Source organism: Fusarium tjaetaba (assembly GCF_013396195.1).
Source record: "Fusarium tjaetaba strain NRRL 66243 chromosome Unknown NRRL66243_c0000069, whole genome shotgun sequence".
NCBI lineage: Eukaryota > Fungi > Ascomycota > Sordariomycetes > Hypocreales > Nectriaceae > Fusarium > Fusarium tjaetaba.
The window spans coordinates 273,504-300,870 of NW_023501265.1; the positions used below are offsets into that span (position 1 = coordinate 273,504).

Here is a 27,367-nt window from a genome sequence, read left to right on the forward strand (position 1 = left end):
TATAAGCATATGCTCAACTATTTCCGATGAGACATGAACCTCGCGAGATTGGAGGAGTACCAAAGTGTTAGTGGTGTTTCTATGCCTATATATACTTCTGTTCTCATGTGGAGTCTAGGATTGGTTGCCACGGTGTATGAACCCTGAAAGGGTAATGTCAGCGCGTGGGATTTGATACCTCGTCGCTTTCCCTACTAGCGCTGACTCCAGAAGGAACACGTTAGTCTATTGCGCCTCAGGGAGGAGGAAAATATCAGCCCTCGATATAGGGAGTCAAAATAAACTTAGTAGAGGGTATCCTCAATCTATACTAAACTTATACAGTTAGTTTACCTAAGCCTTTTTGTCACGTCCTGAGTTGTCTTTCCTCCACAAGATTGCTTACAAAATGTAGACTCCATTCTCTTATTCCTTCCGAATAGATCCGGGAACTCATCGGTAAGCAGAGTAGCCTGGTAAGTAGCTGCAGTACAATATCGAATCGGCGACAGAGTTTGAAGGACGCGGAGTGGAGTCATCAACGTTGACACGGAATTCCGATTCAACCAAAAACGGCCTCGAAATCCGCCCAGTGAGATCTAACAACTAACATCCGTAACACGCCGGATGTATACCTCGTCACCAGTAATTGACTCAAAACCATCGAGCTATAGACGCTAGAGTACCTAGAAGTAGTAGTGAGACACTGTTTTGTACCCATGCCAGAAATACTGTCAACGTCAGTGAATATTTGTCAATTATTCAGGGATCAACCATGAACGAGTCTTTTGATAGCCTTCTGTCGCAAAAACGGCTTGCATGTTGTCGTTAAATCACAAGAGAGAATGAGTACGAGACTGATACACTGATTTATGGACTCCCTTTGCTGTCACTTGACGGATGGCATTGTGAGTAATTCGAGCGGTGTCTAAGAAGTTGAACCATGACTCTGAATGAAATAACGGCAGCGCTGAATCACGAAGCATCAAGGGATATAAAAGCCTCAGTCTTACCACGACTCGTAATTTCAACTTAAACTTATACAAGAATCCAAAGAAAGTATCAACCATAGGCATATCACTTTATCTGCAAGCCACGATGACCAAAGTTACTTATACCAAGATGGTTGTTGTTTTTAAGCAAAAGGTCGATTCAGAATTCTGGACAAATCCGACTCCCGAGGCTTTGATCAAACAATGTATTGACCCTTACATGAGACCTTGTACCGACCACGCTACAAAGACCATCAGGTTTACTTATGAGAAAGAACATGATAGCGCATTGATGATGAAGACCGATATGTGGCCAACGTTCGGTAGGCTGCAGATGTTTAATGATTGGGAGGTTTCTGAAATAACTGCTTTTCGCAAGGATGGCAAGACAGAGACCCTCAGCGTGTGAGGGTAAGGTGCTGTTCCTCTGGCATTACGCCAAAGGCCGACTTGGCTGACGGCTAGAGGTAGGCCCGTATGGCCAAATAACAGTGTAAAGGTAGAGGAGTCAGTTCAAATAAACTCAATATTTCAACTAGGGAACAGTAGGAAACAACTTCATGATATCGTGAACAGATTCTTGAATATGGAGAACACCAGTGAATGCCGTTCAGGATCCGTTGTTTTACGAGCCTCACAGTGCAATGTTCATGGAACATTTAAGAATGGCAATTGGAATAACGGGATGTCCCGTAGAACAAGCAAGGATTTACCTTGTAGCCTGAATCATATTTAATACACACTATTTACCACAATGAAACTTCTTTTTCGTCTCCAGTGCTACACTATCTCATTTGCTAAGAGCGTTTACAACTTGCTTCCTCGGCGCCTGACTATTACTAATCAGTTCACACTTCTAGGTTCATTTCAGGATGTCCAATATGATTCTGCAGGCTACTTTTGCGCAAAAGCCGCGCCACTTACCTGATCTCCTGGGTGATGCTGATCGGCTCCAATCCGCCTGCGGTAAGGAGTGTCAGGTTGACATCATCGCTAACAATCTTCAAGTGACGGTAAGTACAGATTGTAAGGATAAAGATGTTGTTATGACGGGGCTGACGATCAAGATGCAGCAGGAGAATCTCTTCAAGGACTGGGAGCTTGTGCCTGGATGGACTTGGAAGCCTGAGGAGAAGGAGCATTGCTGCAATATTCTCTAAGACCTTCACATTACTATGGTAAGGATCGACATCTAAATAGGTAAGGTAGGTAAGAAGAGTTGAGAGAAGAAATAGACGAAAATGAGAAAGTACAATAAGTGAAATACTAGTGTCCCAATTCCTTTACTATTCAGCGGCGACATTCATTCGTAGAACGATTTACCTAGGGTCGACTTTTCTTTACACTTGGCGGTTTATCATGCTGATTATCAAACCTACCGCGCTTAACTGCAAAAAGCTCTAGTAATAAAGACCTTTAGATCGTCAAGTAATATCGGGGCGAATTTGTATACATTGCCGTAGACTTGTGGTTGATAGCTTATTCTAGCTGAGAGAACCTAGACCAGAGGGCTAGAATGTCTGGGTTATATAGCTTCTATGATACTACTTTATACATACTCTGAGCACAGTGTGTACTCTAGCTGGAGAATGACTGACACAAGTGCCTTTATACAGGGACCAGAAATAAAGACCACTATGCAGAGCAACGATGAAAGGCGAGGCACCTTAGGTTATCGGTGGTGCGAGTGCTATGGAGCAATAAGCGGAGATCCAAGCGGGAGAGAATCTCCGAGTCGTGTGGAGGAAGAGAGTTTATTGGAGGAGTGGGAGCCATGTTTTAACTCAATCTTCAAGCCGGTTTCTATTGAGACTAGGTTCTCTCAGCCATGTCTATTGAGACACCAAGCGGGTCTGGAGTACCAGCCACATCAAGGCGATCTACTTGCGGATGAATACAAATTGGCTGAATGGCTATATCTGAGGAATGACTTCCTCTGCCTCACCAATTGACCACATATCTGTCGTGGCCTTTTGTCCGTTCCAAGCCCACCATGATGTCAATCCCCAGCATTAGTCCAAACCTTCTCAATGCCAAGTTCCAAGCCTTGAATTCCATGAATTTAGAATTCCTCCTCAAGCCTGCTTTTTCCCCCTCTCACCAGCCGTCTTAGCCGGAAACTATGCATATAAACAATACGCCATCTTGATCTCGATAATCTGAAACGGTGACGATGGAAATGACGTGGGTGTAGTTAGAGCTAGCTCAGTAGCTCGTGGACCAAGACGTTGGTGGATGAGGTCTAGGCCAGAAATAGGCTGGTGGCTGAGACAGCCCTGATGTCACGACGCGGAGAAATCATCATGAGCGCATCAGCCATGACGCACTAGAGTTCAGCCCCGGATTTCTTGTAAGGAGCTGAAGAGATAAAGGGCGGTGCTGGCTCGATGGGTGGCTTGTGTTCCTTTGATCTTGTCGTTTATCACTGAATCAATTGAAACGAATCTTATTATAATTTTAGTAATCGGATAACCGATTGTCAATATGAGTGGACTTCGAGACAATTTCCAGCCAGTTCTGGCCGATGATCCGCCAAAGTCGCAGAGCAATGTCGAACGTCGAGACTCCGGGCCATTGAAGGATATTATTGGTAAGATGATACCAATTTGGCAGAAATCTGATTATTCTGACTCTTATGCCACAGCTCAACAGGACAGTCTTTACAAGTACATCAGCGTATGTCTCTCTTCAACCGTTGCTGTGGCTGGTGGCTGACACTGTCTAGTGGGAGGATCCCGCGCGAACTATCGGATCTTACTTTGCCGCACTCGGCTTCATGCTCGCAGTCCATCATATGCATCTTACCCAGCTGACCCTCAAAACCATGGCAATTGGCCTTGGAGGTACAGTCCATTCTCGCTCCTCAGTACCCATGATACTAATAATTGATTCCAGTCATGTCCATGGCCGAGTTCGCTGGTCGTTCCTTCGGCCCCAATAACTTCGTCTCTCGCATGCGACCCAGACAGTACAAGACAGTTCCTGAATCCACTCTCAACGCTACTCTCAAGGATATACACGACTTCATTCAGTATGCTGTCGTCCAGGCTCAGAAGATCATCTTTGCCGAAGACCTTGAGAAGACATTTGGTGCTTTCGCTTTCACTGGTTCTCTGTACTTCCTGATCCAGTTCATGACACCTTTCGGCATTGCTATCCTTGGCCTGACAACCATCTATATCATCCCTCTCGTCACGTCCCCACGTGGACGAGGTATCGCCCGTGATGGCATGGCTCGTGCTCAAGAAATCAGCAACGCAGCCGTTGACCAAGCCAGCTCTATTGCCCAAGACACCAAGGGCACGATGGCCAACATTTCTTCCATGGCTCAAGACACCGCTGGCAACTTGAGACAGCGCGCTGTCAACATGGTTCCTGGCTCAAAGAACACTGAGAACCGATCTGATGTTACCTCAACTGTGCCTCACGGCTCTCCTGGACCCACTCAGGCCAGAGACATTTCTTCCAAGTTCCCTCAGGACGATTCCAAATCTTCTGAGCAGTCGAAGCATCTTGCTTCCATGGGTTCTCGCGGTACCTCAGGTAGCTTCAACCAATCACCAATCAAGACTGTTCATGTCGACCCTAGCCAGTCCAACGATTTCTCCCAGAGCGGCTTTGACAGCTCTTCTTCCCAATCCAAGGACACTCCTTCTACCTTCTCTCATGGCACCAATGATGATTTCCCCTCCAACACCCAACCCGCTCTCGGCAAGTCCAAGGATAATACTCCCAGTTTCTCTCACGGTGCTACCGGTAGCCTTCCTTCTTACGGCCAAGCTACCTTCAGCAAGCCTCAGGATATTACCCCCAGCTACATGTCCAGCACGGCAAAGGAAGCAACCTCCAGCTATTCCTCTAGCCGCCCAGATGACAAGTCTTCCAGCTTCGGCTCCAGCATGAACAAGGATATGTCTTCAGGTTTTTCCCATGGCACTACCGGCGACTTCTCACCTCCAAGCAATACCAGCTCCAACTTCCCTCCTAGCAAGGATCAGGACATGCCCGACTACGCTCAACACCGAAAGTCACTCAACTACTCCAAGTTCCCTCACGTCAGCAACGATGACTCCAGGATGCAGTCCGGTTCAAACAAGCAGTCTGGCTCTACTACCCTATTTGGCAACCAGGCTCCTGCTGGAAAGAAGCCTTCCATTGACGAGACCAACTACTCTCTCCAGAACAGAACAGACATGAATTCTGACTATCAGCACTTTGTTCCTCGCGAGGCTCCCAACCGTGGAATGCTTGGTTCTCAAGCCGATACCTCCATGGGTAAGATGCCTCTTGGTGAGCTTATCGACGAGAAGGAGCAGGCTGGAGATAAGGCTCCGCCGATCTCCGCTGGTGGTCTTAACGCCATGAAGTAGAGCCATTCCCTTTGGGACAAATCCCCGATCTCATAACCTTTCCTTGTGTTGTTCAGTTTGTGGTCACCTTACCAGGCCCCTGAACGAGAGAGATCGGGGAGATACAGCTTCCTCTAGGCACTGTCTATATATCTCGTTCAGAGCCTGGGCAAGGTGATCGCATACTGAACATGATTTGGAGTTTGGGCAGCTCTGGCGCATTAGTAAAACACGGAAACCAACTCACTATCATTGGCACGCTTTATGAATGTAAGACTGTCACCATGTAACATCATATATGATATTAGTTTATGATATTAACGATTTTATTGATTTCAAGTCTTCAAGCATCCCTTTCCGTGAATTCTGTAGAGGCCTCTTAGGTTAAGGTTTAGACTCTGTGAGAGGCCGTCTGTTAGCCTTGGTTGATGAACGACGACTGGTATACATCCGGGACCCTACAAAAGACCTTAATACTGCCGAGCATAAAGAGTTCCTAAGGACAATGAGAGATCATCAGAGTAGCTACTTACAAGTAAGTCAAAACGAACGTCGCCGTTGCACAGTCTGCGTGGCCAATATTTGAAGTAAGCTATATCATCAGTAGCTGTCCAGATCTCGCCGGCAGATGCTCACTTTAAGGGTCCTCCCTTCGAATTCCATGCTGGCATGGCGAGGTTCGTTATAATAATGGTGGTTATAAGCGTCCTGGTTGATACCCTGGTCGAAGGAAGCAAACGAGACGCACGCCCAGTTATCGCGAACGCTCAGGTACGGGTTACTTGCAAGAAGTCGGATATAAACAGTGGCGCCATTCTTGCTGGTGAGTGAATATCCGACTATTCCTGCTGAGCCAACGAACGGTGATTGTGAAGACATTACATGGCCGCCGTCTCCTTTCTGGAAAGGTTTGACCTGGAAAACTGTTAGCACGAATGTACGGAGTTATTTGGTGGGAAGCTTACTGTTGTAGGGCCTGCGGCAAAGTCGCCCCAGTCGCTGAATGTTGTTGGGTTTGGGACGAGAGTAAATGGTGTTTGGTTATCGACCGAGAACAGGATCTGGTTTTTGGTCATTTTTGCATCTGCTATGAAGGGACAGCTCAATTTGAGAAGGGTTTCGGGTTGCGAGGAATGAAGCTATCGCGAGTCGCGAACTAACAGCAAGATATTATATAGCGCATGCCATTATTCTTTCTATTATCGAAGACAGCGTCAAATCATTGAGCCCAACTAGCGGCCAGACCCCTGTTGCCAAAACGCCAGTGCAGGAACGCCTTATGAGGCTATTGACGACGCTAGACTCCGCCATCCAATCACTTTAGCCTCCTCCCCCATCACTTTGCAGCACGACTGACTACTCAGACACGGTATTTCAAGCCACTGTGCTTAGAGTCCAATAGCGATACCCCAGTAGTCGCCTGCTGGCATCTTGATGGATTCAGCTGCTTGCGTGCTATCGCCGAATGTTACCCTCCGTTGGTCAAATTGAGAATAGCGAACACCTACTATTGATTAGAGTAGGCAGATTTCTGTGGCAGGACACGGCTATCACGGCACTTTTTTAAGCTTGATGACGTTAGCGATGTTGGACAATCGGAGAATGGATGAAGGTTATTTTCGACTTTAATTATGTTTGGCAACAAATGTGATTGTATGTTGTGCGCTGACAAGTGAGTGTCCAGGCATCGGTTAGTTGAACTTCTCAGTGAGCCGATTGCATCTGACATCACCATCAACATACAGCGTCTGGGTGATTACGACAGTCACAGGCTTATATCAATGAGTTAATCTGGCAGCATGTTTCCAAAATCACTCAATAATTGCGGATACTGTTCATATCACTTCTTCGTCATTATTGCCTTTGATCGGATATCCGGAAGTCTGATATACGTCATGAATATGGATAATATGGATCAATCGGTTTATAAGTGGATACAGCCTCATTACCCAGGAGCTTTATCTCTGAACATTCAACCCATAAGACAATTCTTGCCAAAGATTCACGAAGCCTCACAATGTCTGATCCCAGGTCACCGCATCTCAAGAAGCGTGATACCCCTCCATGGGGCTTATACCAACGCGAGAACTTTTGGAAACTCAATGACGGAGAGACTCCACCATTTAACACGCGTATTATGATCTGATCCCAACTTGATCTTATTGATGCTGATACTCTCAGACCCCAATAAGCTTGAGGAGCTCGCCAAGAAGAAGCTCACTGAAAATGGCTGGCTCTACGCTTCATCCAACGCAGGCCTTTCAGATACACATCTCGCGAACCGCCAAGCTTTCTTTCGACACAAGATCGTACCTCGTCAGCTTGTAGACACTAATGAACGATCTACTAGAACCACCATCTTCGGCCATGAGGTCTCTGCACCGTTTGGAATTGCACCTATTGGAATCAACAAGATCTATCATCCTCAAGGCGAGCTTCCTGTTGCTAAGGTCGCTGGTGAGCTTGGCATTCCTTACAGCCTCTCAACCGCGGGCTCCTGTCCGATCGAAGACGTTGCAGAAGCAAATAACGCTGGTCGGAAGATTGCACAGAACAGCGAAGAGAGTCATCGCATACCTGAGGGCCCACGCTTCTTCCAGCTCTATATGCCTCATGATGACGAACTCACCTTGTCACTACTGAAGCGAGCTCATGAATCCGGGTTCTCCGCTTGTATCTTAACTACAGATACCTGGCAACTTGGATGGCGACATGACGACGTTGCGACGTCCAACTACGCTTTCTACCGAGGCATCGGCGCCGACTTGGGTCTCTCGGATCCAGTCTTCCAGAAGCGCTTAGCTGAACATGGCATCGACCCGAAGAAGCAGCCCGCCGAGGCAGGCGCACTCTGGATCGATAATGTTTGGCACGGCCGTGCATGGTCTTGGGAGAAAGCTGTCTGGGCACGGGAGAAGTGGCAGGAGATAAGCGGCGGAAAGCCGTTTTTGATCAAGGGCATTCAGCGCGTGGATGATGCCGAAAAGGCAGCTGATCTTGGGTTTGGAGGTATTGTCGTCAGCAACCATGCTGGTCGACAGGTTGATGGGGCGATTGGGAGTCTGGATGCTTTGGAGAAGATCGCGGATAAGGTTGGTGATCGTATTGTTGTGACTTTTGATAGCGGGGTCAGAGGAGCAGCTGATATCGTCAAGGCTCTTGCTCTGGGTGCCAAGTTTGTCTTTATAGGTAGACTCTGGATCTGGGGACTTAGTATCATGGGAGAACATGGAGTAAGGCACGTGTTGAAGGGGCTGTTGGCTGATCTGGATATTCTTATGAACGTCGCGGGGTTGAACAAGGTCGAGGATATTGATAAGACTCTTATACAGTCCCAGCCTGTAAGCTTCAAGAGCAAGCTATAAGTTGCAGGTACGAATACCGGTTAAGAAATACAAGGATTTGTTCCACTGTCAATAGCGAACACAGACGTGCTCCATCGAACATGGCGGTTAAGCTCCAGGAAGCTTGCAGTGCCAACTATCGGCCTTGGTTGTGTTTGCAGATCCACCCCATTTGCTCTCGTACGGGTACGGACAATACTCTGAAAACTGTTAGCTCATCGTATCAAAGATGCCTCTTGTGAAACTTACTTCGCTGGGCTGTAGCTTTGTCTGGAGCCTCACCGTTGCCGAACTTGGCGCCAACTACAGTCTCAGGTTCTTGATCCTCCTCAACCCACTTCACCAAAGCCAGCAGAACATTCTCTTTGGCCGTTAGTCTATCCTTTTTCATCGGATATACCTGACCAATATCGAATGCACCAGGACCTCCCGAACAGTGATACATCCCTGGAACAAAGAACAGTCTGTAGAATGAGTGCATGTCCTCTAGCCTGGCGTTGAGGTTGGCTTGTACCTTAGCGTAGTACTCAGCGGGCAATTTGGGTGTAATAGTCTGATCCGCTTGACCATGGTAGGATATTATCTTGCCTCCTTTGGCATAGAACTTTTGAAGATCACCTTCCGCAGCGTTGACGCCTCCTGGGTTGAGTTTGATGGCAAAGTCCATGTCTTTAACGGTGAAGTTATGAGGTGTCCAACTGGAGTCGTTGTAAACTGCGCCACGCCAGAAGTCCTAGAAAACCTTATTAGCTCTTAGTTCACATCCACCGTTTCTATGCGCACCTGTAAGACTTTATAGTTCAACTCAGCGGTACCGTTGATCTGGTTGGCGGAGAAGACGCTTGTATCAGCACCCAATGCAAATCCAGGGTATACAATATTGCCCTCGGAGTCTGCCAAAGGTTCATATGCAGCTCTAACTGACGCTACTTGCTGGGGCTTTAAACAGAGTGACCTGTGGAGTAGCCCAGTGCCACAGGCCATGATCACTGGGTCAAAGGTATGTGCAGCAGGGTTGTCGATGATGCCGTCCTCAACACCATCCAGAGGATCAAACAGCTCAATCTGTTTTGCCACAATCGCCTTCCACTGTTCTGGTCGAACATATGCATCAGAGTTCAGATCAGGCCATCCAATACGTCGAGCCAGTATACCCTTGGACGCAACAATGTGAAGCCAGTCGACGCCTGGAGCTCCAGCGAGAATTCCGTCAAAGTCACCTGGGTAGAGCTGGGCATTCTGCAGACCCTGGCGGCCGCCTGTGCTGCACCCTTGGTAATAGCTCTTTGAAGCCTTCCTCCCATAGTATTGCTGCACTATTTCTTTTGCAACTTCAGCTTCGATGTGAATCCCTCGATGGCCGAAGTCGTTGATGACCTCTGGTTGGTTTAAGAAGAAGTCAAAGCCTTGCTCGCCGTCGTGGCCCGTGTTTGTACCAAAGCTTGCAAAGCCAAGTTGAGCTCCGTTTTGTACAGTTGGGAAATCGATACAACCTCCGATGCCGCCTGTTCCTGTGGCTAGTAGACGTTTGTTCCAGTCATCTGGAAGCCATGCCTCGATGCGGACTGAGCTGGATTCGCTTGTTGAAACGTTGACAACAATCCTGCAGAGATCTGCTGTGATGTTGGCTTTGAAGTTTGGACCTCCGCAGGATGCTACTGTATTGGGAAGGAGGATGACGTCCCCGACAGAATGATGCTGGGCTGAGGCGATGGTTCCGTTAGGGATCAGAAAGCTCTCGACTGAGCATTTTGACTGCGACTTGCAAAGAACTGGAGACACAGCCAATGCTGTTAGATAAAAGAATATCGTGCCCATTGAAGAGAACATCTTGCCAAGGGGTCTAAGGATATGCGACAAATTATCCCTGCCTCGGATGCAGGATGGCATCGGCGACTATCACAACATACTTATACATCTTGTCGGCAAATCGCAAGAGGGGTTTCGGTAAACAGTAATACTAAGAACAAGACAACGACGGTCTAGTCAATCCCTCATTCTGGTAGATGTTCGCGAAGATCCGCTGGGGAATGTAACCTCCGCATTTCGGTCTCGGCGTCCGTGGCCGAGGATCCAAGCCATCGCCAGCTTTGCCGTTACCTTTCGTCAAATGAGTAATTCTTCAGATCTGAACTGAAAAACATTCCGACAGCCTGAATATAGTGGTGTTGACTGCTTCATTGAGGCGTCAATTCGTGATTCCCCATGCGAAGACACTGTGGTTCAGTCCCCGCACTATCCAGAACACGAGGCTTACAACAACTCAGGACATTCATTTTCCTTACAGCCTCGCGAATGACAATCGAAAATGCTTTGCTGTTGGCTGCATTTATAAAAGCCGTCACACTTTCCCAGTACCGCATTAATTTGTTTTGTCACGTATGATTTGCGTCAGTGATGGATGGATACTGAACTGATGACGTAACCAGCTCTGTGATATCATGCGTTGGTGAAAAGCAACGGCTGCTGCTTCTACTTCTCGCACCTCACCACGCCCTCACTTCAGAATCTACCAAGATCAGCAACATGGTTCGCGTATTCATCACAGGCTCAACTGACGGCATCGGCCAAGCCGCCGCAAAGCTCCTCGCCGAGCAAGGCCACCAGGTCGTTCTCCACGCCAGAAACGCCGATCGCGCCGCTTCAGCCAAAGCCGCCATTCCTAACGCCGCAGCCGTTCTCGTTGGCAACTTATCGTCAATTGAAGAGACGAAGAAGCTCGCCAAGGATGCAAACAATGCTGGGCCATTTGATGTCGTCGTGCACAACGCAGGCATCGGCTATGGCTCCACAGCATCGAGAGAAATCACTTCGGACAAGATCTCAGCTGTTTTCGCCGTCAACACCCTCGCGCCATACATCCTCACATGTCTCATGGATAAGCCAAAGAGCAGACTTCTGTTCATGAGTTCGGACAGTCACTACAGTGGGGATGAGACTCTTAAGAACGCCACTCAATCGCACTCTTATGGCAACACGAAACTTCATGACACAATGCTCGCGAAAGCATTCGCCCGACGCTGGACCGACATCCAAGTCCTCAGCATGCATCCGGGCTGGGTAAAGACCAAAATGGGGGGAAACTCAGCACCAGTTCAATTAAGTGAACCAGCAAAGGCATTGGCAAGCTGGGTCGCGGGCGAAGGATCTCTGACGAAGGTCACATCTGGTGCATTCGTCACAACAAGCGGAGAGAGCAGGCCTCATCCAGGAGCGGACAATGTAAGCAAGCAGGAAGAGTTGCTTCAGATTTGCAAGTCAATTTCTGGCGTCGAGGTGCCTGAGGAGTAAGATATACGTGCAAAAAAAAGAAATGCCTCGCTATTGCTCGCAATCGTTTATAGGAACAGCCCGATGCGGGGGTCGAACCCGCAACCTTGAGATCGCGTACTCGTAAGAGTCTCACGCTCTACCGATTGAGCTAACCGGGCGTGGCTCTGATTGGTTGAGGAGGCGAAGGCCAACTGGGTCACAGTTGATTACGGGGAGAGACCGTTACTGTGTGTCCTTGTGTAGATAGAGCCAGAATCAGAAGAATTAAAGCAGGGCAGTCCCTCTGGAGGGATTACGGATCTATCAATTGAATGTTGTATCTGCTTGACTATCGTCCTAATCATGACGGTGCTCATGCTTCTGCAAAGATTCCTAGCCGTTAGTTGAAAATGCTGGTGAGCGAGCATTGTGACAGACATGCCAAGTCATTTGGCGTGCACAACATCTGGTTATAAGACAAGAGAATGCATAAGTGTTGATACAAAGAGTCGCAAGAGCTTTAAGAGAGCGCTTTTCATTTTCAGGAAACTACAGCGTGGGAACGATATTCATCCCCAACTTATTGCCATGTTCAGGGTAGTGCTCGCGATAAGATTGCTTATCTTATCTACCACCATCCAACCAACCAGGTGCAAGACCACTAAAGTTTGCAACATCCTTTCATCCCATCGTTCAACCACAGCCAGGAGCAAAAAGGATAACCCCCAAGACATGACAGAGGTCTCAGGAGCAAAAGAAAGGGTCTGGCCGGGGATTGAACCCGGGACCTCTCGCAAGCTGAGCTGTAGGGTTTACCCTAAGCGAGAATCATACCACTAGACCACCAGACCGGATCAGGCATTGCAGCACGTGATGATTGTTGTTGGAGTTCCGGCCTGGGAACGGGAACTAAGAAGATGCAGTTTGCCGAAGCTTGGTAGTTGGAGCGTGTGGAGTTCGGATCAGATCCCGCTAGAGAGGTCGCTTTGTGAGAACTTCATTCTGCAAACATATCAACGACCCCCCTTTGTTTATGACCCTTTGACAATGGAATCAGTCATTGCAAACCCTAAGAACTATGCTGTCTCCCAATTGCCACCGTCTGGTGCTGAGAGAGAAGCTTGTATATCCATTGATCCCGAAGGTTTCTTCCTGCGCCCTCCACCGACACCTCACCATCTATCATCCTTCATCACACCAGATGACCAGCTATTCCAAACCATACATATGGGCGCTGCGGTAGTCGATGAAGCAAAGTGGCTGCTGGTAGTCAACGGCCTTGTTCGGAAACCATTCGCCCTCTCCTTGGCGCAGCTCAAGGCGTTGCCTCAGACATCCGTTACGTGCTTTCACGAATGCTATGGAAGTCCGCTGAAACCACCAACGAGTAATCCTTGGCGTATTGGTAATGTGGTATGGACGGGCGTTCGATTGTCGACTATCCTCGCTCTTGCAGAGCCTCTTCCTGAAGCACAGTTTGTCTGGTCAGAAGGTCTTGATCGTGGAAAGTTCTTTGAGTACGAGGCAGACCGTTATCAGAAGGACTTACCGGTGACAAAGGCACAACGGCCTGAGGTACTTCTCGCATGGAAGATCAACGGCGAGCCACTCAGTAAAGAACGAGGCGGACCGGTGAGACTCGTTGTACCGGGTTGGTTTGGTACCAATTCGACAAAGTGGCTTTGCAGGCTTTCGTTGCAGGAGACTCGTGCCCCTGGTCCTTTTGCTGCTGTTCTTTACAACGAGAAGGACCCAGCAGATCCCGAGGGAGTGAGAATGCGGCCGGTATGGGAGGTCGAAGTGAACTCGATGATAACGAAGCCTGCGGACTCAGAAGTCATCTATGCAGGGTTGGTAACGGTGGAAGGTTGGTCTTGGAGTCATGAAGGAGTAGCACTGGTAGAGGTTAGTAAAGATGAAGGACTTAATTGGAATCGAGGAAAGGTAGATGACAAAGAAGATCAGGCTTGGCAAAAGTTCACTGCCGAGGTTGAACTCGAGCCTGGTGTTTGGAAGCTGATTGCCAGGGCAACTTCTGAAAGTGGGATGAAGCAGCCTTTAACTGGAAGACGGAATCATGTCCATAGCGTTACGGTAAATGTCAAGTAACCATATTCCGCAATTGCCATTCATGCTCAGTCGTTTGAGGACAAGAACGGCACCGCGAACTGGAATAGGTCTATGTCGGGCCTGGCGACTTCATGGAAGCATCCTAAAGACATCTGTGAAGATACTTAGAAGTCGATTGTAGGCATAAAACTTAAAAGGGAAGGCTGCAGCTTCCAGGACACCAGGCGACAAGGTAAGAGGGCAGAGTGCAAGAACCCCGTAGAGTAGCTCTTTAGTTGGGAAAAGGTAGTTGAGCGATGCTATCTTCAGAGCACGGTGAGTGAGAGATAATAATCGCCATGTTAAGACGATGGAGTAAACGACTTCATCAGGCTGGTGTGCATCCATTGCAGCAGAATCCATTGCAGCGATGGCGAGTTCGTGCACAAAGAGTACGTGAGCTACAATAGCACTCACAAAGGAAACCCAAGCATAATAAAGAGCCCCAGCGTCTGTTCTTATTCTGGCTGCGTCGAGCAGTGCTGCCTCTTTGTTTGAACGAATGGTCAGAGCTCCCTACCAACCCTCGTGACTTCGATTTTCCACTGTGAATCACAAAGGGACGCCATGAAAAGAGACGCGTTGTAAAAAAGTAATAAATTAAATTCCTGGGGAGAAAAACAGGTCTTCTCTTGTCACCCAGGGATACCGACATAAGTTCGAGTGTCATCTCCTCCTCAACCCACAGTGTTCTTGAACCACTGCATCGAGCGCGTTGCCCATCATGGCGCCCTTTGAACCCAAATACACCAATGAGGTTCAGCAGGTACGTGGTGTTTTTATTTTATCATCGTCCCCTCTCTAACTGTAACAGATGATGTTCGTCGCTGGTGAGACGCAGGATATCGCCAACGAAACCGCCGCTCTCGTCGAGCAGATCGTTCGCGAGCAGATCATCCATATCGTAAGCATCCAACTACTTTCCTGTCCGAGACATCAAAGCTAACATACACACAGCTGACCAAGGCCAAAGAGCTCTCCGCCCGACGCGGTGAGAAGTTCATCGCAATCAAGGACATCCTCTTCCAAGTCCGCCACGACACCGCCCGAATGACTCGTCTCCAGAACGTCATCCGCTGGAAGAAACTCCGCGGCGAAGCCAGAAAGACAACAAACGAAAAGGACAAGCCCGAGAACGACGCCGAAGATAGTTTCTCCGACACCGACAACGCCGCTGAAGACACCACCAAGAAGACCACCGAGCCCTCCGCTGCCCTCATGCCCTGGGACGAAGAACTCATGTTCCCCGTGCGCCCTGCCGGCGGTGACGCTGATGCTGTTCAGATCAGTTCTCAATCCCGCGAGCGCCTCATCTGGGCCGACGAAGTCACTGCCAAGATGTCAGGCGAAGAGTACACCAAATGGTGCTCCTACCGCAAGGCCTCCTTCCACCGCGCCAAGGAGGGCAGATTCCGCGAGTGGGCTTGCATCGGCGTGGTCGCTGACCTGCGAAAGAAAGACGACGCCATTGAGATTCTGGGCTCTATCGCCGTGGAAATGGTTAAGCGCCTTACCGACATGGCGTTGTCGATCCAGGCGCAGGAGATCACTACTCAGGGCGGGAAGGAGAATGAGGCAGCGGCTGCAGCCCTTCAGGCTAGAAGACAGGGGCTGTTCCTGATGTCTAACCCGCAGCGACCGGCTATTGATGCTGGGGATATTCGGAAGGCGTTTGAGATGACGCAGGCGCAGCCGAAGCGACGGGGATATCAGCTCAACCGGATGGTTGGGGCGAAGTCTCTGCAGTTGATCTGAGAGGATGGGAGAAGGGACGATAAAGGATGATGGAAGATGAAGACTGGTCTACCTGTTTCTGTAGGATGGTATACATAAAACTTCATAGATCTAGACCATAGATACCACACAGAGTCTCAAGACTCGACGACCTCCTTTAGCGCCATAAGGTGCGCATTCGTCCACTCCTTCACCTTGCCTTGCCATTTGCCGCCTGTACCTCCACCCTTGATATCCGGGATGACTATCTTTACCTTTTGCGCCATCACATCGACAGCAATCTGATCACCAATGATGACAACCGGTCCACTACCCTTTGGCTCCCCAATGGCAATAACAACTACAAATCCTGTTCCTTGGAGAACATCCCTCGTCTCACCAACAATCTTATTAATAAAGTCCGTATTCCCATCGTACCTGTGAATATACGCATTCATCCTGTTCTGCACAACGATGCGGATAGCCTGCTCACTCTCAAACTTTGCAACTTCAAGTAAGAGCTTCCGCTCAGAGCGTTTTAGGTCGGTGACTGTGTCGGAAAGCGCTGTAGTTCGCGAGACGACTTCACTGGGGACGTTGCTGGATGAGAGGAGCTTCGCGATGGAGCTGATGGCGCTGACGGATGACGTTGCGAGCTTGATGGCGCGGTCGCCAGTTATGAAGGATAGACGGCAGTTTTTGCCGTGGACGGATTGTGTCGAGCCGAGGATTATGAGGGAGATGTGTGATGTTTGGGAGAGGTGAGTTCCGCAACATCTGCAGCAGTTAGTCATCAGAATCAGCGGAAGTGTTGTAGACTCACGTGTTTGTATCAAGATCTCCAATGTGGATAACGCGTACAACTCCGTCAGACTTGTCATAATCACCAGGAAGCTTATCATGCTTCGCATCATCCGGCGTCTCAACCCGAATCGGCAGATTCTCCCGAATCAACTCTGCACACTCAGTCTGGATAGCCTGCATCTCCTCCTCTGTCGGTTTCCGCTGCAAGTCAACGTAGTTCATGCTCTCGCCAGCGCCCATGCCCCAACCAAGGGTCTTGAGATCATGATGGTTTTGCATCACAGCGGAGAGGAGATGTTGACCGGTGTGCTGCTGCATATGATCCCATCTTCGCTTCCAGTCTACTTCTTGTCGGATTTTGTCACCTCGTGATAAGGGCTTGGGGGAGTAGATTATGCAGCGGAGACCTTGGCGTTGAACGTTCTTGATGGGGATGGGGGTTTGATCTGAGCCTGAGAGGGGGGCGATTGTGCCGTGATCTGAAGGTTGACCTCCGCCTGAACGCAGTCTCAGTAAAGTGTTATTCAACTTAAAAAAGAGGGAGTGTAATACCTTCTGGGAACAGCACCGAATCAGCACACTCGATTAACCACTCATCATGCGAATGAGAATGCCCGTTGCTCTTCTTTGACTTGTGCGCTTGCTTCGGCGCCTTTTCACACGAGATTACTTCTGTTCCGAGTGTCTTGAGGTATGAATCTGATTGACATAATAAATCGCCGACAACGCGGGCTTTGCTGGTTTGCTCTGATGTCGCCATTTTGAGGATGGAGATGCCAAGGGATAAAGGACCCGTTCAGTTGAGAAGTTTCAATGACGTAGTGGGGTATGCTGACAAAGACAACATGTCACTTGATCAGCTGAGATTTAGCGGCTCTTTCAGATTGAGATGAATTGTATTTGAGGACCTTGAAGCAGCTCTTTTTCATATTGCTACATACTTGGCTTGGGGGTTTAGAAGATGATTTAGAGTTGGGTTTAACTTTGTGTAGCGTTGAGTTACCCCGTTTTAGAGCAACGGCCAGCGGACACTGTGAACAGTTACCAATGATTCCAACTTCATTTCGCAGCAACGACATCTTCAGTGGAGGGTTGGAATAATATTTAGTTCTTGTGATAAACAGAGTATCATCATTGAAATGCGCAGCGCCTAGAGCTGCATGCTTAAAGCAGCCTCTTTTCAGCACTCATTGCTCATCTCCCTTTCCCAACTGCCAATCATGCGATTACAGGCCAGTCTCCAAGAATTGAATCAAATCCTCCTTGTGCTCGCTCTGCAGATCATTGATCTTCTCCCCATTCTTGTACATGTGGAATGTCGCAGGTTGCGAAACACCAAGTTCCTCCGTGAGACCTTTCAGCTCATCAATGTCGACCTTGACGAAGCGGAAGTCCTTGAACTTGTCCAACTCATAGGCGCTATAATTGTCAGTAGAGCACTTTCCCTGGAGTAAGTTAGGTAGACTTACTGAGCGAATGTGGCAGCAATATGCTTCGACTCTGCGCTGTGCGTGGAGTAGAAGTCCACAACCACGATGGGATACTTCTTCAGAGCATCTTGGAACTCGTCCTTGCTATTAGATATTAGTATATCTGACAATTGGACGCGCAGAGTTGGGGGAGCAACTGACGTTCGGATGTTGTGCACCATCTTTTCTGAATTGGGGGGTGATTGACGAGTCTGATCGCGGCGAGTCAGTGCAAAGTTGGTGTGCAGAATGACCTGGTCTGGGCGCGAGTCAAGTACGTACAGTAGTAAATGGTGATATCTGAGACGTGCGACTGTGAAGTGAACTCTGAAATGATGTGTTTTGATGTTTTGATGTCGAAGCTTTGATGGTGACGTTGTTGATTACCTATTGTGAGACCTTTTTAGCTGACATCATCATGCCGTCATTACGAAGTATCACGACGTTCTCCTCCGCACTTGCTCAACACCGAGTACCGATGTTCGGAAGACCGCAATGGCGAGATTCCGATACTTCGCCGCTGATGCCAAGGAGGCTTTTATATAGACTGAGTGCCGAGATGAGCTGCATTTGAAGATTTATCAGTAAAATTCTTGGGATTACGATCATAAATACCGACTAGAAGTTAGTCTATAAACTCCCATATTCTTAACCTATTTGGCCATAGGAGCTCCTACAAGTCTCAAGGACAAAACACTTGAAGAGAAGACATGACTTCGCTAAAGACGTTACTGGGGAAGGGCAGTTTTGCAGTAGAGCTTACAGAGATACTGTTGGACATTCAATAAAATGGAAGTACTTTTCAAAAAAAAAAAAAAAAAGGTGCTAGCCTTTACTCAGGCCCTTGCCGGCGTTTGCGTTTGTCAAGCAACCACTCTCCCCAGATTATTACCTCCAGTGCGGCATCCATCCATTGCCTTTGCAATAATTATATTAAGTTGATGGTAATTTTGGTCATACGATAATTATTTCAAAGTATAAGCTGACTTTCAGCTGCATCCAGGGGTCCAATAGTCTTCGTTCAGCTGCATTTATGCTTGTTTTTACAGGGATTGTACCACCAACAGTCTCCAAATTTGTAATGATCTGACTGCCAAGCACGTTAGTTTGACAAACTATTGATTCTGTCTGATGTGTTGGTTGAGGCGACAGTTTGCGGTGTCCTGTTCCGAGTTTGTTCCCGGCCTCAAAAGTCTGTCTTCCTCTTCTCTGTATCATCCCTTTCCCAATGTCTGTTCCTGGTCACTGACAAAATGGTTGCTTTGAAATCTGTCTTACTTCTCTTGGCCCTAGGCACCGAGAGTCTGGTGGCCTCTCAGAGCGTCATCTGTCAGAGTAAACTCGGCACCAAGAGTATCCCTGCCAGCAAGATTCCCCGGGCAGCAACAACCATCCATAACAAATTAACAGTCCTGAAGAAGGTCATCCGCAAAGTCAACGTCGTCGTGGTTCCCAGACCCACTACTACTACGTCCACTGAGGTCAAGACGATTACCGAGACAACACAGGCTGATCCTGATATCGAAACCGCGATTGAGACAAAGACAGGTACGAACTTTGCTCTCAACTGCTGAACATACGATACTAATATGAGGGGTGTAGATACGACGACTACTATCGAGGTTCGACTTCATACCGCGGCCTCTATATCAACGTCCTTTACGACAACGACAAGATATTCCACCACGAGAATTATCCCAACCCCTGCTGGCTTCGTCCCTGCCAAGGGGCCTGACTGGCGGCCCAAGATCAAGGCGAGAGATGCCCTCAAAGGCAGAGCTGCACCCGCTGTTCTCCCAGCTGAACTGCAGTCGGACCCCGAGTATGTTCAGCGCATCGACTGTACAAAGAAAGTCTCAACTACGTTCATCAAAGCCACAACCATCACTGTGAAGGGGACCCGCGTAACCGCCAATCCCGAGACCAAAACGAAATTCGTCACATCAACTACGACTACAATCGAGACTCAGTATCCTCCAAAGGTGACCGAGACTTCATTCGAAACTACTATTTCTACAGTCACCGGATATGAAGACCGCACCGAGACCGCTACTGCCACTGAATTAGGCATGTCCACACTTATATCCAAATAATACTCTACTAACAGGTAACACTAGTGACCGTGGAGAGCGTTATACCAGTTGACTACTACGATGCCTGCGGGGACACCAATATGCTGAGTACTGCCAACGGAGGCAAAATCATCAGTAGCCTCAGCATCAAGATCAGCAGTAGAGCCAGTATAATCAACGGCCTTAAAAGCCCTTATGAGTACTGTGTTCGCTGCCAGCAGGCAGCCGAATGCTTGTTCTCCAATTGGAGCTCGAACTCAGTGTGCTTGTTACACTTCCGTAGTACGGCTGGTCTCTGCAACAATGGTCAGATAGTAGCTGCTAGCTATTACACCAACCCGACCACCATCAGCGATCATCTTTTGAGTAACGGTCAATGTGGCAAGTTAACTAACGCAACTCCGTGATCTTGAGTTATTTATGAGCGGGCGGTGATCTTTTTGAGTTTGTGATGGGACACAAGGGTACATAGTGAGACGAGGGACAAGAAAACATGCAGCTTCTAGAGTTCAGTATTTAGTATCAATTGGGCTCTAACCTCCGAGTATCTGGTGTTAGCTGAATTGATGCCAATATTCTCGTTCTGTAACAATCTGATGTGCCTACGACATAGCCCCCAAGCAAACATCCTTATGCATGATCCTTTGCAGCCGTCATTTACCAAATCTCATCGCACTTGGTCTTGTCCTTACCGCAGATGTACTGTAACAAAAGTTAGCCGACAATGCTTATGCAAATCGTGGTGATATGCCTACCGTGTAGGGACTATCGGGGCAGTCATAGAGGTGACAAGGCCGTCCCATGCACTCCTTGGGACACGGAACAACTCGAAGAACAGAAGCCCCCTCGCAAAGGGTACTGTCACAGGCATTGACTGCGGTGGCAGCGAGGGCGAAGAGGGTAGTGTAGAAGAGCTTCATGATTGATAGAATGAATATGCGTTGGCTTGTCTGTTGAGATGGTAGTCTGGTGGAAATTGAGAGTGCAGAGTGTGTTGAAATCAGGTTATTCTGCTGAGAGAAGTATGCCTCTTTTATAGACATGGCAGTATCGAGGGACTTGGACTCGACAGCTGAGTATCTCGTCATAATGGATCAAAGCTCTCAGAATTGATACGGAAGGGCCGATTTCGATTCATGGCTGATGAGCTTCTTGCTTCATCATGGGGTCGAACAATAGAAAGTTAGGAGCCGCTTGGATAACTTCGTTGGATTTAATTAAGCTTACTTCCCATGACCTGTGGCATGTAGATCCTCCTTAAATCGCCTGCTGAGTCCTTCCAATCAAGTGATCCTTTTACTAAGATGCTGACTGCCAGATCATGCAGATCTTCGACCGAGACTTGGCAAAGCGCCATGAATCTCTGTAAAAGGAAGTTCAAATAATCGTATAATGTCTCACCGTCAGCTTACATGAAACATAATACGAATACTGTCTCACGAGGATGGTAGACTTTTCTTTCTTACACTGCGATGGGATGACGCGTAAGCAGAGAACTCAAACTGACGACGAATAGCAGCCAAATATCCAATTTTCATACGGTCTTGGCAGCTGAATCGGGAACTGCTCGGTGATCTGTGAACTTCATGGTTCGCAAGTAGACCAAAGCCAACTAATCCTTCCCGTAAGGGCCTCAAAGCCATGACGTGAAGTGTCAGCCTGTCAGAGATTGGGGTCCGATTATGGCGTGACCTGTATTCTGGAGCTTCTGAGATAGGTTATAAACAGTACAGTCATTAGCAAAGTCACACAATTCTAGACATATGTATCGTGTTTGTGGCGATGCGAAATACTGTGTTGTATGTGTTCTCAGTCTCTATAATCAACCCATTAGGTCTCGAAGCTAAACTTCAGACCAGGCAGAATCTCAATGCTTTCAGGGCTACCATTGTCACCAACGAGAGTAAGATGAATGTACCTCTCCTGATTCTCGCTGCTTCCCAGGGTAATCTCTTGCTTTCCCTTCGTAGAGCCGGAATGAACAACGAAAGGCCATTTGCCCTCTCCAGTAGTGGATCCATGAATTCCGTCGTAAACCCCAGCAATGGCATCACGTTCCTCCTTGGGCACTGAGACCGAAACTCCCGAGACCCCAATCGCACCTGAAGGATGCTTCGTGTAGGAAGGGTCTGATCCATCATCTTCCTTGTAAGGCACTCGTAAGTGTCTGGGGGTGCGGTCGAGACACCAGAATGGTGCTTTGCCTGGATGCACAGCCTTGCCGGAAGTAGTGTAGGCAGAAGCAACGGACCACTTCAGCTCAACTCCATCAGGTCTTATACGGCCGCCGGCGACTGGAGGTTGATAAAAAATCTTGGAGTTCGCTTCTGTGACCCGCCGTTGGATCACTCCAAAGTCCTTTTCATCGGGGAGCGTGTAAGCCCAGTCGACAAGAGTGTTCTCTTCTAGCTCTCCCCATCTGTGCGTCTTTCGACTTTCTGGATCCAAGCCATCTTGGAAGGCGATGAGCTCGATATAGACTCCATCAGAAAATTCGATCAGTTTGTTGACCGTCCGGCCATCTGCGTGGGCCCCGCCATCAATTACGGTGAGGACACTCTCCAGTCGCTTTGGGAGTTCTTGTAGCGTCTGGTAGGAGACCAAGATCACAATATGATCTAAAATTGGTCGCAGACTGTTGCTTTCGGTCATTTTCAAGGAGTCGCGGTGTTGAAAGGTTGAAGTTGATGATGAGGGGCATAGCTTCTGTTGCGGGCATTTTACAGTAGCCAATTGCGTGATCAGAACCAGTATTACGTCAACACATCAAAATTCATGATAGTTGAGCCTGGGCTGATTTTCTTGACAGAAACCTTTGTTGGGTAGAACCCGATCTCTGTTCAAGTATACGTCTATAGGCTTTCCTTTGCCGGCCTCTCTGGATCTGTAGCAATCTCGTCTAGTTGATCCATAGCATCCCATAAGTCAAACTCTCGCCATTCGGGCAAGTCAGGTTCCTTTTCCATCGGCTTTGGCCCATAAACTTCCCAAACCACCCCGACTGACTCGGCATCCCCCAGTTGCTCATTTGTAAGCTTTTGAGAATTAAGCTCTTCCCTAACCGTCTGCATTCTTGGGGCCCATTTCATGCGCATCCATTCGAAGAATTCCTCCAGGCTTATATCGTGGTAACGGCTATCTTCGAACTCTACAAGAAGGATTTCGAACAGTTCAAGGAGAGAATAATCTTCCTCTTCGATTTCCTGGAACTCATCTCCAGGCACCGGACCTGAAGCTTTCCCAATGATGGAGCAGCAACCGTGACGCAGACCCAGCTCAGCAAACGTATAGTATCGTACGATGGCCGCATAGATCCATTGGTATTGGTCAATATTGGTTGTATGTGTGGAAAAGAGACCAGCTATCAGGTTTTCCGTTACTCCGATAAGCCGATCAATGAAGTCGCCTTCAGGGGTGGACTTCTCGAACCAATGTATTCCGCCAAAAAGCTTCGCCAGAGGAGTGCATCCCCTTGGAGAACACCAGCAGCGGCAGCGGTCGACGAGAATTTCAGAAAAGACTATTCTGAAAGCTTCTAGTGACATTGGGCAGTCCATTGTAAATCCTCGATCGCCTCTGGCCATCATTCCATGACGGGCCATGAAATAGTGAGCGATGGTCAGTTCTGTCTCAATTATTGGTAATCGCTTGCTTTGAATCCTTGATGAGACGTTGATACCCTGGTCAATCATCCAGCAGAAATATGAGCACGAAAATGGAGTGTAGATATATGCACGACAGTCTGCAGTGCCCATACAAGTAGCTAAAGTGGAGATATAGTCCGCCAACTCGATGCTGGAGTAGTGGAAACCTAATTGGCGGGCATATTCAGCGACCTCACCGCTACATATATATGAGTAGATAGACAATTGGAAATCCGTCGAGTCTGCGTTTGTTTCGTACACTTTGAGGTAGGTTGGTATCTCGTAACCCTGTGCTTCCAATTGGCGCTGTACCCGTGCAGCATTTTTGTCTAGGATCTGTGATTGATGAATTTTCAAGTCTTGTCTTTCAGATGGAGAAAGCCTTTGGTATGCGACCGATTTTAATCCTTCTCGCCTTTGTGCTAGACCCTTGATGAGGATCTTGTGACCTTGTGTACAGTTACCACCGTGGTTTCTTGATGGCATGAAACCGAGCTGTAACGAAGAGGGGAAAATTGCCGTTTCCAATTCGAGGAGGATTTCAAGCACTTTGAAGCCGCCGCAGTTTTCTTGAACCCTCCCGGTATGGTTTCCAATTGATGTTGCCGCAAGAGCAATAGGATAGCGGCCCATGTTGTCCATGACGTTGAGGGCCTCAGTGTTCGCATATTGAAGGATGATACCTATAATATCCATGTTTTGCGTCTCAATAGCGAGATGAATGGGTGACTGGCCGCAGTAATTGATCTCATTGATATATGATGGGTATTTTTGTAAGAACTGTTGGACTCCGTTTCGATCTTGTTTCAGAATAGCTTGACTCAGTGGACCAAACTCTAAGCCTGTTTGTGTATTATTAATTGTGAACTTCTTATTGAATCTGTAACGACCTACTTTCGACTACCCGTGGAAAGCTCTGAAAGAGTGTATATGAGCCACTGGCAAAGCCGTTACCTCGCCACCACGATATAGCCCAGTCCCGGTGACAATGGCCTACCGACTCGTGATAATTCGATAAAAGGGCTGTTGCAACTTGCTGAGGCCTTGTACATTTGAAGAACCAGTTGCTTCTGGCCAATAAAGCAGGAACAGGTGCGCTGCCTCAAATTATGTGAGTGGGAATTCCACAATTTTACCAAGGTTGACTTTCGGTGAACTTACGCTGTGACCCTGCGGGGATATGTTGCAGGTTTCGTGACAACAGAAAGCATCTCAAACAACTCTGCCATTTTATCAGCATTCGAAGTTGTCATACTGCCGCTGAGCTATAACGCATATGGTCAGTGAGGAATTTACAAGGCATATAACATTGGATTACCTGATAGTGCTCTAATGCCCACTCGATAATCGAATCACCATGTTTGTTTACGTCCGTTACATACGCATGATAATTGGCATAACACCAGACAAGTCGCCTCAAACATGAGGCCAAAAGTATACGCATGTCTTTGAGTTGAAGGTGTTCATAGAATCCGATTGTTCGCACCATTCGGAATGCCGGGGATGAATCCGCATCCACTGTCGCGACCCAGGTTAGCTTTTGACCTAAGCCTAGTATACCTGCACCTGTTGTGAATGACAGCGAGACTTTACTGGCACGTCTCCATAACTTTTGACTTGTCGGAATCGAGAGACTCAAGACTCGCTTAGTTCGACGGGTTGATGCAGGAAGTTTTGACATGGGACATTCAGGTGCATGATGTTCCCTTGATCTTATTTCAGCCTCTACAACGAAAGGCCCCCAACGATGTTGACTAAATCGTGTTTGTTGTGTTTTGCAAGAGCAGAAGGCATCAAATGTCATGCTATCACCACTCTGATAACTGGTCGTTTGTATACTGGGGTTGAATGATTCAGATGCTGAGTTTTGCAGCAAATTGGCGTTAAAAGAATAGCGAGAGGTGAGATCAGACACCTGCTGGGCCATTCCTCTCAGCAAGAGCTTTGGGTCCTCTGACGCTCGTGTAAGGATCAGAAGAGCTCTAACGTCTTTTTGGATAGTACTGAGTTTGTCATCATGAAGCTGCGATGTCTTATACATTTCATCCAAAGCTGCTTTGTTCTTTTCCGATATTGCATTGCGGTTGGTAACGGCCTGGTACATGTTATTAATAGCAGATGTCGTCGCATGGCCAGTGTTGCTTCGCAAATATGAATATTAATTCATGATATAAGATATGGAGGCACGAAAAGATCAACATACAGCTGATAGACTTGCAATATTGTCTGCAGGACACTGTTCGTACGCGAAAGAATATCCTCGAGCTTTTCTATGTTCTGCTTCTTGAAAGGGTACTTCAATTTGGTACAAAGCTCTTTGGCCTTGGCGGTGTTGCTGTTCAGTGTAGATATTGTTGAGCCTCTGAGCTCTTTGACAACTGCCAACAAATTGCTGACCGTGGAGACCCATGAAGCTTTGCATGAATCAATTGCATTTTTGGTCGCTGGATCGCCAGTAGGCGCGTTAGATATCGCAGTATTAAGCGCGTTGAGTGAGAGCTGAATGTTGGTCGCGTAATCGCGTGCTTCCTTTAGATCTTCTTCGCGGCCGTCAATATCATCGAGATATAGCGAAATCTCTTTGAAGAGTTGCAGGCCCAAGGAGACAGTGCCGAACACGCTGCCAGCTATACCAAATGCTTCCGCCATGGCGACGAGTCGGATGCGTGCGTATCAGCAATGAGAAAACAGCAGAAAATGAGGGGCAAGAATAAAAAAGGCATCAACTCAAAGTCTGGTCAAGATGTAGGGATCACGTGGCACTCATCTTCTCTAACTAGATAAGACTTCGGTGCCCCAGCCGCATTGACAGCCATTCGAGGTTGACAGTGAGGCTTTCAGCTACTTGTAAAACATCGTGAACGGAGTTCAGTTGAGCCTGGATAAGCCCCTTTGACTACGCTCAGGCATCATTGAGGCCCAACACAGCCGCTCACGAAAGTGAAGACAATCATCCTAATTGGTCTTCAATGTGCATAGCTGCTTACTGTGGTTGCACAGCGCTCACATAGCCCATTGGTGGAAGCAGGCTGTGGTTTTATTTACATACGAAAACTCTCAATTCTCCAAATATTCTTATAAAACGAAAATGCTTTTCTTCTTTGAATCAAACAGACGAGTTGCCCGATTGAGAAGAGCATGATATAAAGTGCTGTTTTGGGCACCGAAAAAACAAGGCGAGTTGTAACATTGGCAAGTAGCTGAGAGGATTGGCTTTGGGGCTGTCTCTCCGGGTTTATGCTTAGCCAATGGCTAATTAGGCAAAAATGCAAATGTGTCTTCCACTGAAACATGGTGTTTCATCTTGGGTGAGATCTTCACCCACGGTCGGCGCATCTCGGGCAGCTGTGTCACATGGCCATTGCCCGCCACTTGATCCTCGTCTTCCGGAACTGAAGCCAACATAGGAGATGATGAATTTCTTCTAAAAATGCTTTTTCTCAACATTTGTTCTCACGAAAGGCTGGAGCCATGTATGCAGCAAAGTGATAAAGAATTTGGATCAATCTATGTAAAACACTAAACAAGGACTGTGATATGCTCACGTACTGACCTGCAGTGAGTATCCTGTTTGACTACTCCCTGTACTGCAGGTATATCTGGAACGAATCTATACCACCTAGTTCATAACGCCAGTTCC

At 47.9% G+C, this 27,367-nt stretch overlaps 14 protein-coding genes across 14 annotated transcripts; 7 read left to right on the forward strand and 7 right to left on the reverse strand.

Moving 5' to 3' along the window:
* Positions 1–1,852: 1,852 nt before the first annotated feature.
* FTJAE_3651 (uncharacterized protein) lies at positions 1,853–2,131 on the forward strand (the record flags this gene model as incomplete). Its single annotated transcript, XM_037349972.1, has 2 exons — positions 1,853–1,984; positions 2,045–2,131. The coding sequence occupies 2 exons, from the start codon at positions 1,853–1,855 to the stop codon at positions 2,129–2,131; spliced, it is 219 nt and encodes a 72-aa protein (XP_037209314.1).
* Positions 2,132–3,455: 1,324 nt separating this feature from the next.
* Positions 3,456–5,341, forward strand: FTJAE_3652 (uncharacterized protein; the record flags this gene model as incomplete). The annotated part of the gene is made up of 4 exons (XM_037349973.1): positions 3,456–3,561; positions 3,616–3,647; positions 3,697–3,814; positions 3,867–5,341. The coding sequence occupies 4 exons, from the start codon at positions 3,456–3,458 to the stop codon at positions 5,339–5,341; spliced, it is 1,731 nt and encodes a 576-aa protein (XP_037209315.1).
* Positions 5,342–5,735: 394 nt separating this feature from the next.
* FTJAE_3653 (uncharacterized protein) lies at positions 5,736–6,396 on the reverse strand (the record flags this gene model as incomplete). Its single annotated transcript, XM_037349974.1, has 4 exons — positions 5,736–5,796; positions 5,854–5,912; positions 5,957–6,235; positions 6,286–6,396. The coding sequence occupies 4 exons, from the start codon at positions 6,394–6,396 to the stop codon at positions 5,736–5,738; spliced, it is 510 nt and encodes a 169-aa protein (XP_037209316.1).
* A 941-nt stretch (positions 6,397–7,337) lies between these two features.
* On the forward strand, positions 7,338–8,685 carry FTJAE_3654 (lactate 2-monooxygenase; the record flags this gene model as incomplete). Its single annotated transcript, XM_037349975.1, has 2 exons — positions 7,338–7,452; positions 7,502–8,685. 2 exons carry the CDS (start codon positions 7,338–7,340, stop codon positions 8,683–8,685), a joined length of 1,299 nt encoding a protein of 432 aa, XP_037209317.1.
* Positions 8,686–8,772: 87 nt separating this feature from the next.
* Positions 8,773–10,494, reverse strand: FTJAE_3655 (feruloyl esterase B-2; the record flags this gene model as incomplete). The annotated part of the gene is made up of 3 exons (XM_037349976.1): positions 8,773–8,864; positions 8,914–9,397; positions 9,448–10,494. 3 exons carry the CDS (start codon positions 10,492–10,494, stop codon positions 8,773–8,775), a joined length of 1,623 nt encoding a protein of 540 aa, XP_037209318.1.
* Positions 10,495–11,190: 696 nt separating this feature from the next.
* On the forward strand, positions 11,191–11,955 carry FTJAE_3656 (short chain dehydrogenase; the record flags this gene model as incomplete). Its single annotated transcript, XM_037349977.1, has 1 exon — positions 11,191–11,955. The coding sequence occupies one exon, from the start codon at positions 11,191–11,193 to the stop codon at positions 11,953–11,955; it is 765 nt and encodes a 254-aa protein (XP_037209319.1).
* A 1,008-nt stretch (positions 11,956–12,963) lies between these two features.
* On the forward strand, positions 12,964–14,025 carry FTJAE_3657 (sulfite oxidase s; the record flags this gene model as incomplete). Its single annotated transcript, XM_037349978.1, has 1 exon — positions 12,964–14,025. The coding sequence occupies one exon, from the start codon at positions 12,964–12,966 to the stop codon at positions 14,023–14,025; it is 1,062 nt and encodes a 353-aa protein (XP_037209320.1).
* Positions 14,026–14,749: 724 nt separating this feature from the next.
* FTJAE_3658 (transcription factor spt3) lies at positions 14,750–15,780 on the forward strand (the record flags this gene model as incomplete). Its single annotated transcript, XM_037349979.1, has 3 exons — positions 14,750–14,791; positions 14,840–14,929; positions 14,983–15,780. 3 exons carry the CDS (start codon positions 14,750–14,752, stop codon positions 15,778–15,780), a joined length of 930 nt encoding a protein of 309 aa, XP_037209321.1.
* A 116-nt stretch (positions 15,781–15,896) lies between these two features.
* FTJAE_3659 (alanine-tRNA ligase) lies at positions 15,897–17,302 on the reverse strand (the record flags this gene model as incomplete). Its single annotated transcript, XM_037349980.1, has 3 exons — positions 15,897–16,515; positions 16,562–17,039; positions 17,095–17,302. 3 exons carry the CDS (start codon positions 17,300–17,302, stop codon positions 15,897–15,899), a joined length of 1,305 nt encoding a protein of 434 aa, XP_037209322.1.
* Positions 17,303–17,768: 466 nt separating this feature from the next.
* On the reverse strand, positions 17,769–18,193 carry FTJAE_3660 (thioredoxin domain protein; the record flags this gene model as incomplete). The annotated part of the gene is made up of 3 exons (XM_037349982.1): positions 17,769–17,961; positions 18,012–18,116; positions 18,174–18,193. The coding sequence occupies 3 exons, from the start codon at positions 18,191–18,193 to the stop codon at positions 17,769–17,771; spliced, it is 318 nt and encodes a 105-aa protein (XP_037209323.1).
* Positions 18,194–19,264: 1,071 nt separating this feature from the next.
* Positions 19,265–20,104, forward strand: FTJAE_3661 (uncharacterized protein; the record flags this gene model as incomplete). The annotated part of the gene is made up of 2 exons (XM_037349983.1): positions 19,265–19,559; positions 19,614–20,104. The coding sequence occupies 2 exons, from the start codon at positions 19,265–19,267 to the stop codon at positions 20,102–20,104; spliced, it is 786 nt and encodes a 261-aa protein (XP_037209324.1).
* A 636-nt stretch (positions 20,105–20,740) lies between these two features.
* FTJAE_3662 (uncharacterized protein) lies at positions 20,741–21,003 on the reverse strand (the record flags this gene model as incomplete). The annotated part of the gene is made up of 2 exons (XM_037349984.1): positions 20,741–20,785; positions 20,839–21,003. 2 exons carry the CDS (start codon positions 21,001–21,003, stop codon positions 20,741–20,743), a joined length of 210 nt encoding a protein of 69 aa, XP_037209325.1.
* Positions 21,004–21,913: 910 nt separating this feature from the next.
* FTJAE_3663 (uncharacterized protein) lies at positions 21,914–22,735 on the reverse strand (the record flags this gene model as incomplete). Its single annotated transcript, XM_037349985.1, has 1 exon — positions 21,914–22,735. One exon carries the CDS (start codon positions 22,733–22,735, stop codon positions 21,914–21,916), a length of 822 nt encoding a protein of 273 aa, XP_037209326.1.
* A 200-nt stretch (positions 22,736–22,935) lies between these two features.
* FTJAE_3664 (uncharacterized protein) lies at positions 22,936–26,376 on the reverse strand (the record flags this gene model as incomplete). The annotated part of the gene is made up of 5 exons (XM_037349986.1): positions 22,936–24,569; positions 24,622–24,824; positions 24,889–24,992; positions 25,046–25,868; positions 25,931–26,376. The coding sequence occupies 5 exons, from the start codon at positions 26,374–26,376 to the stop codon at positions 22,936–22,938; spliced, it is 3,210 nt and encodes a 1,069-aa protein (XP_037209327.1).
* Between the last annotated feature and the right edge of the window lie 991 nt (positions 26,377–27,367).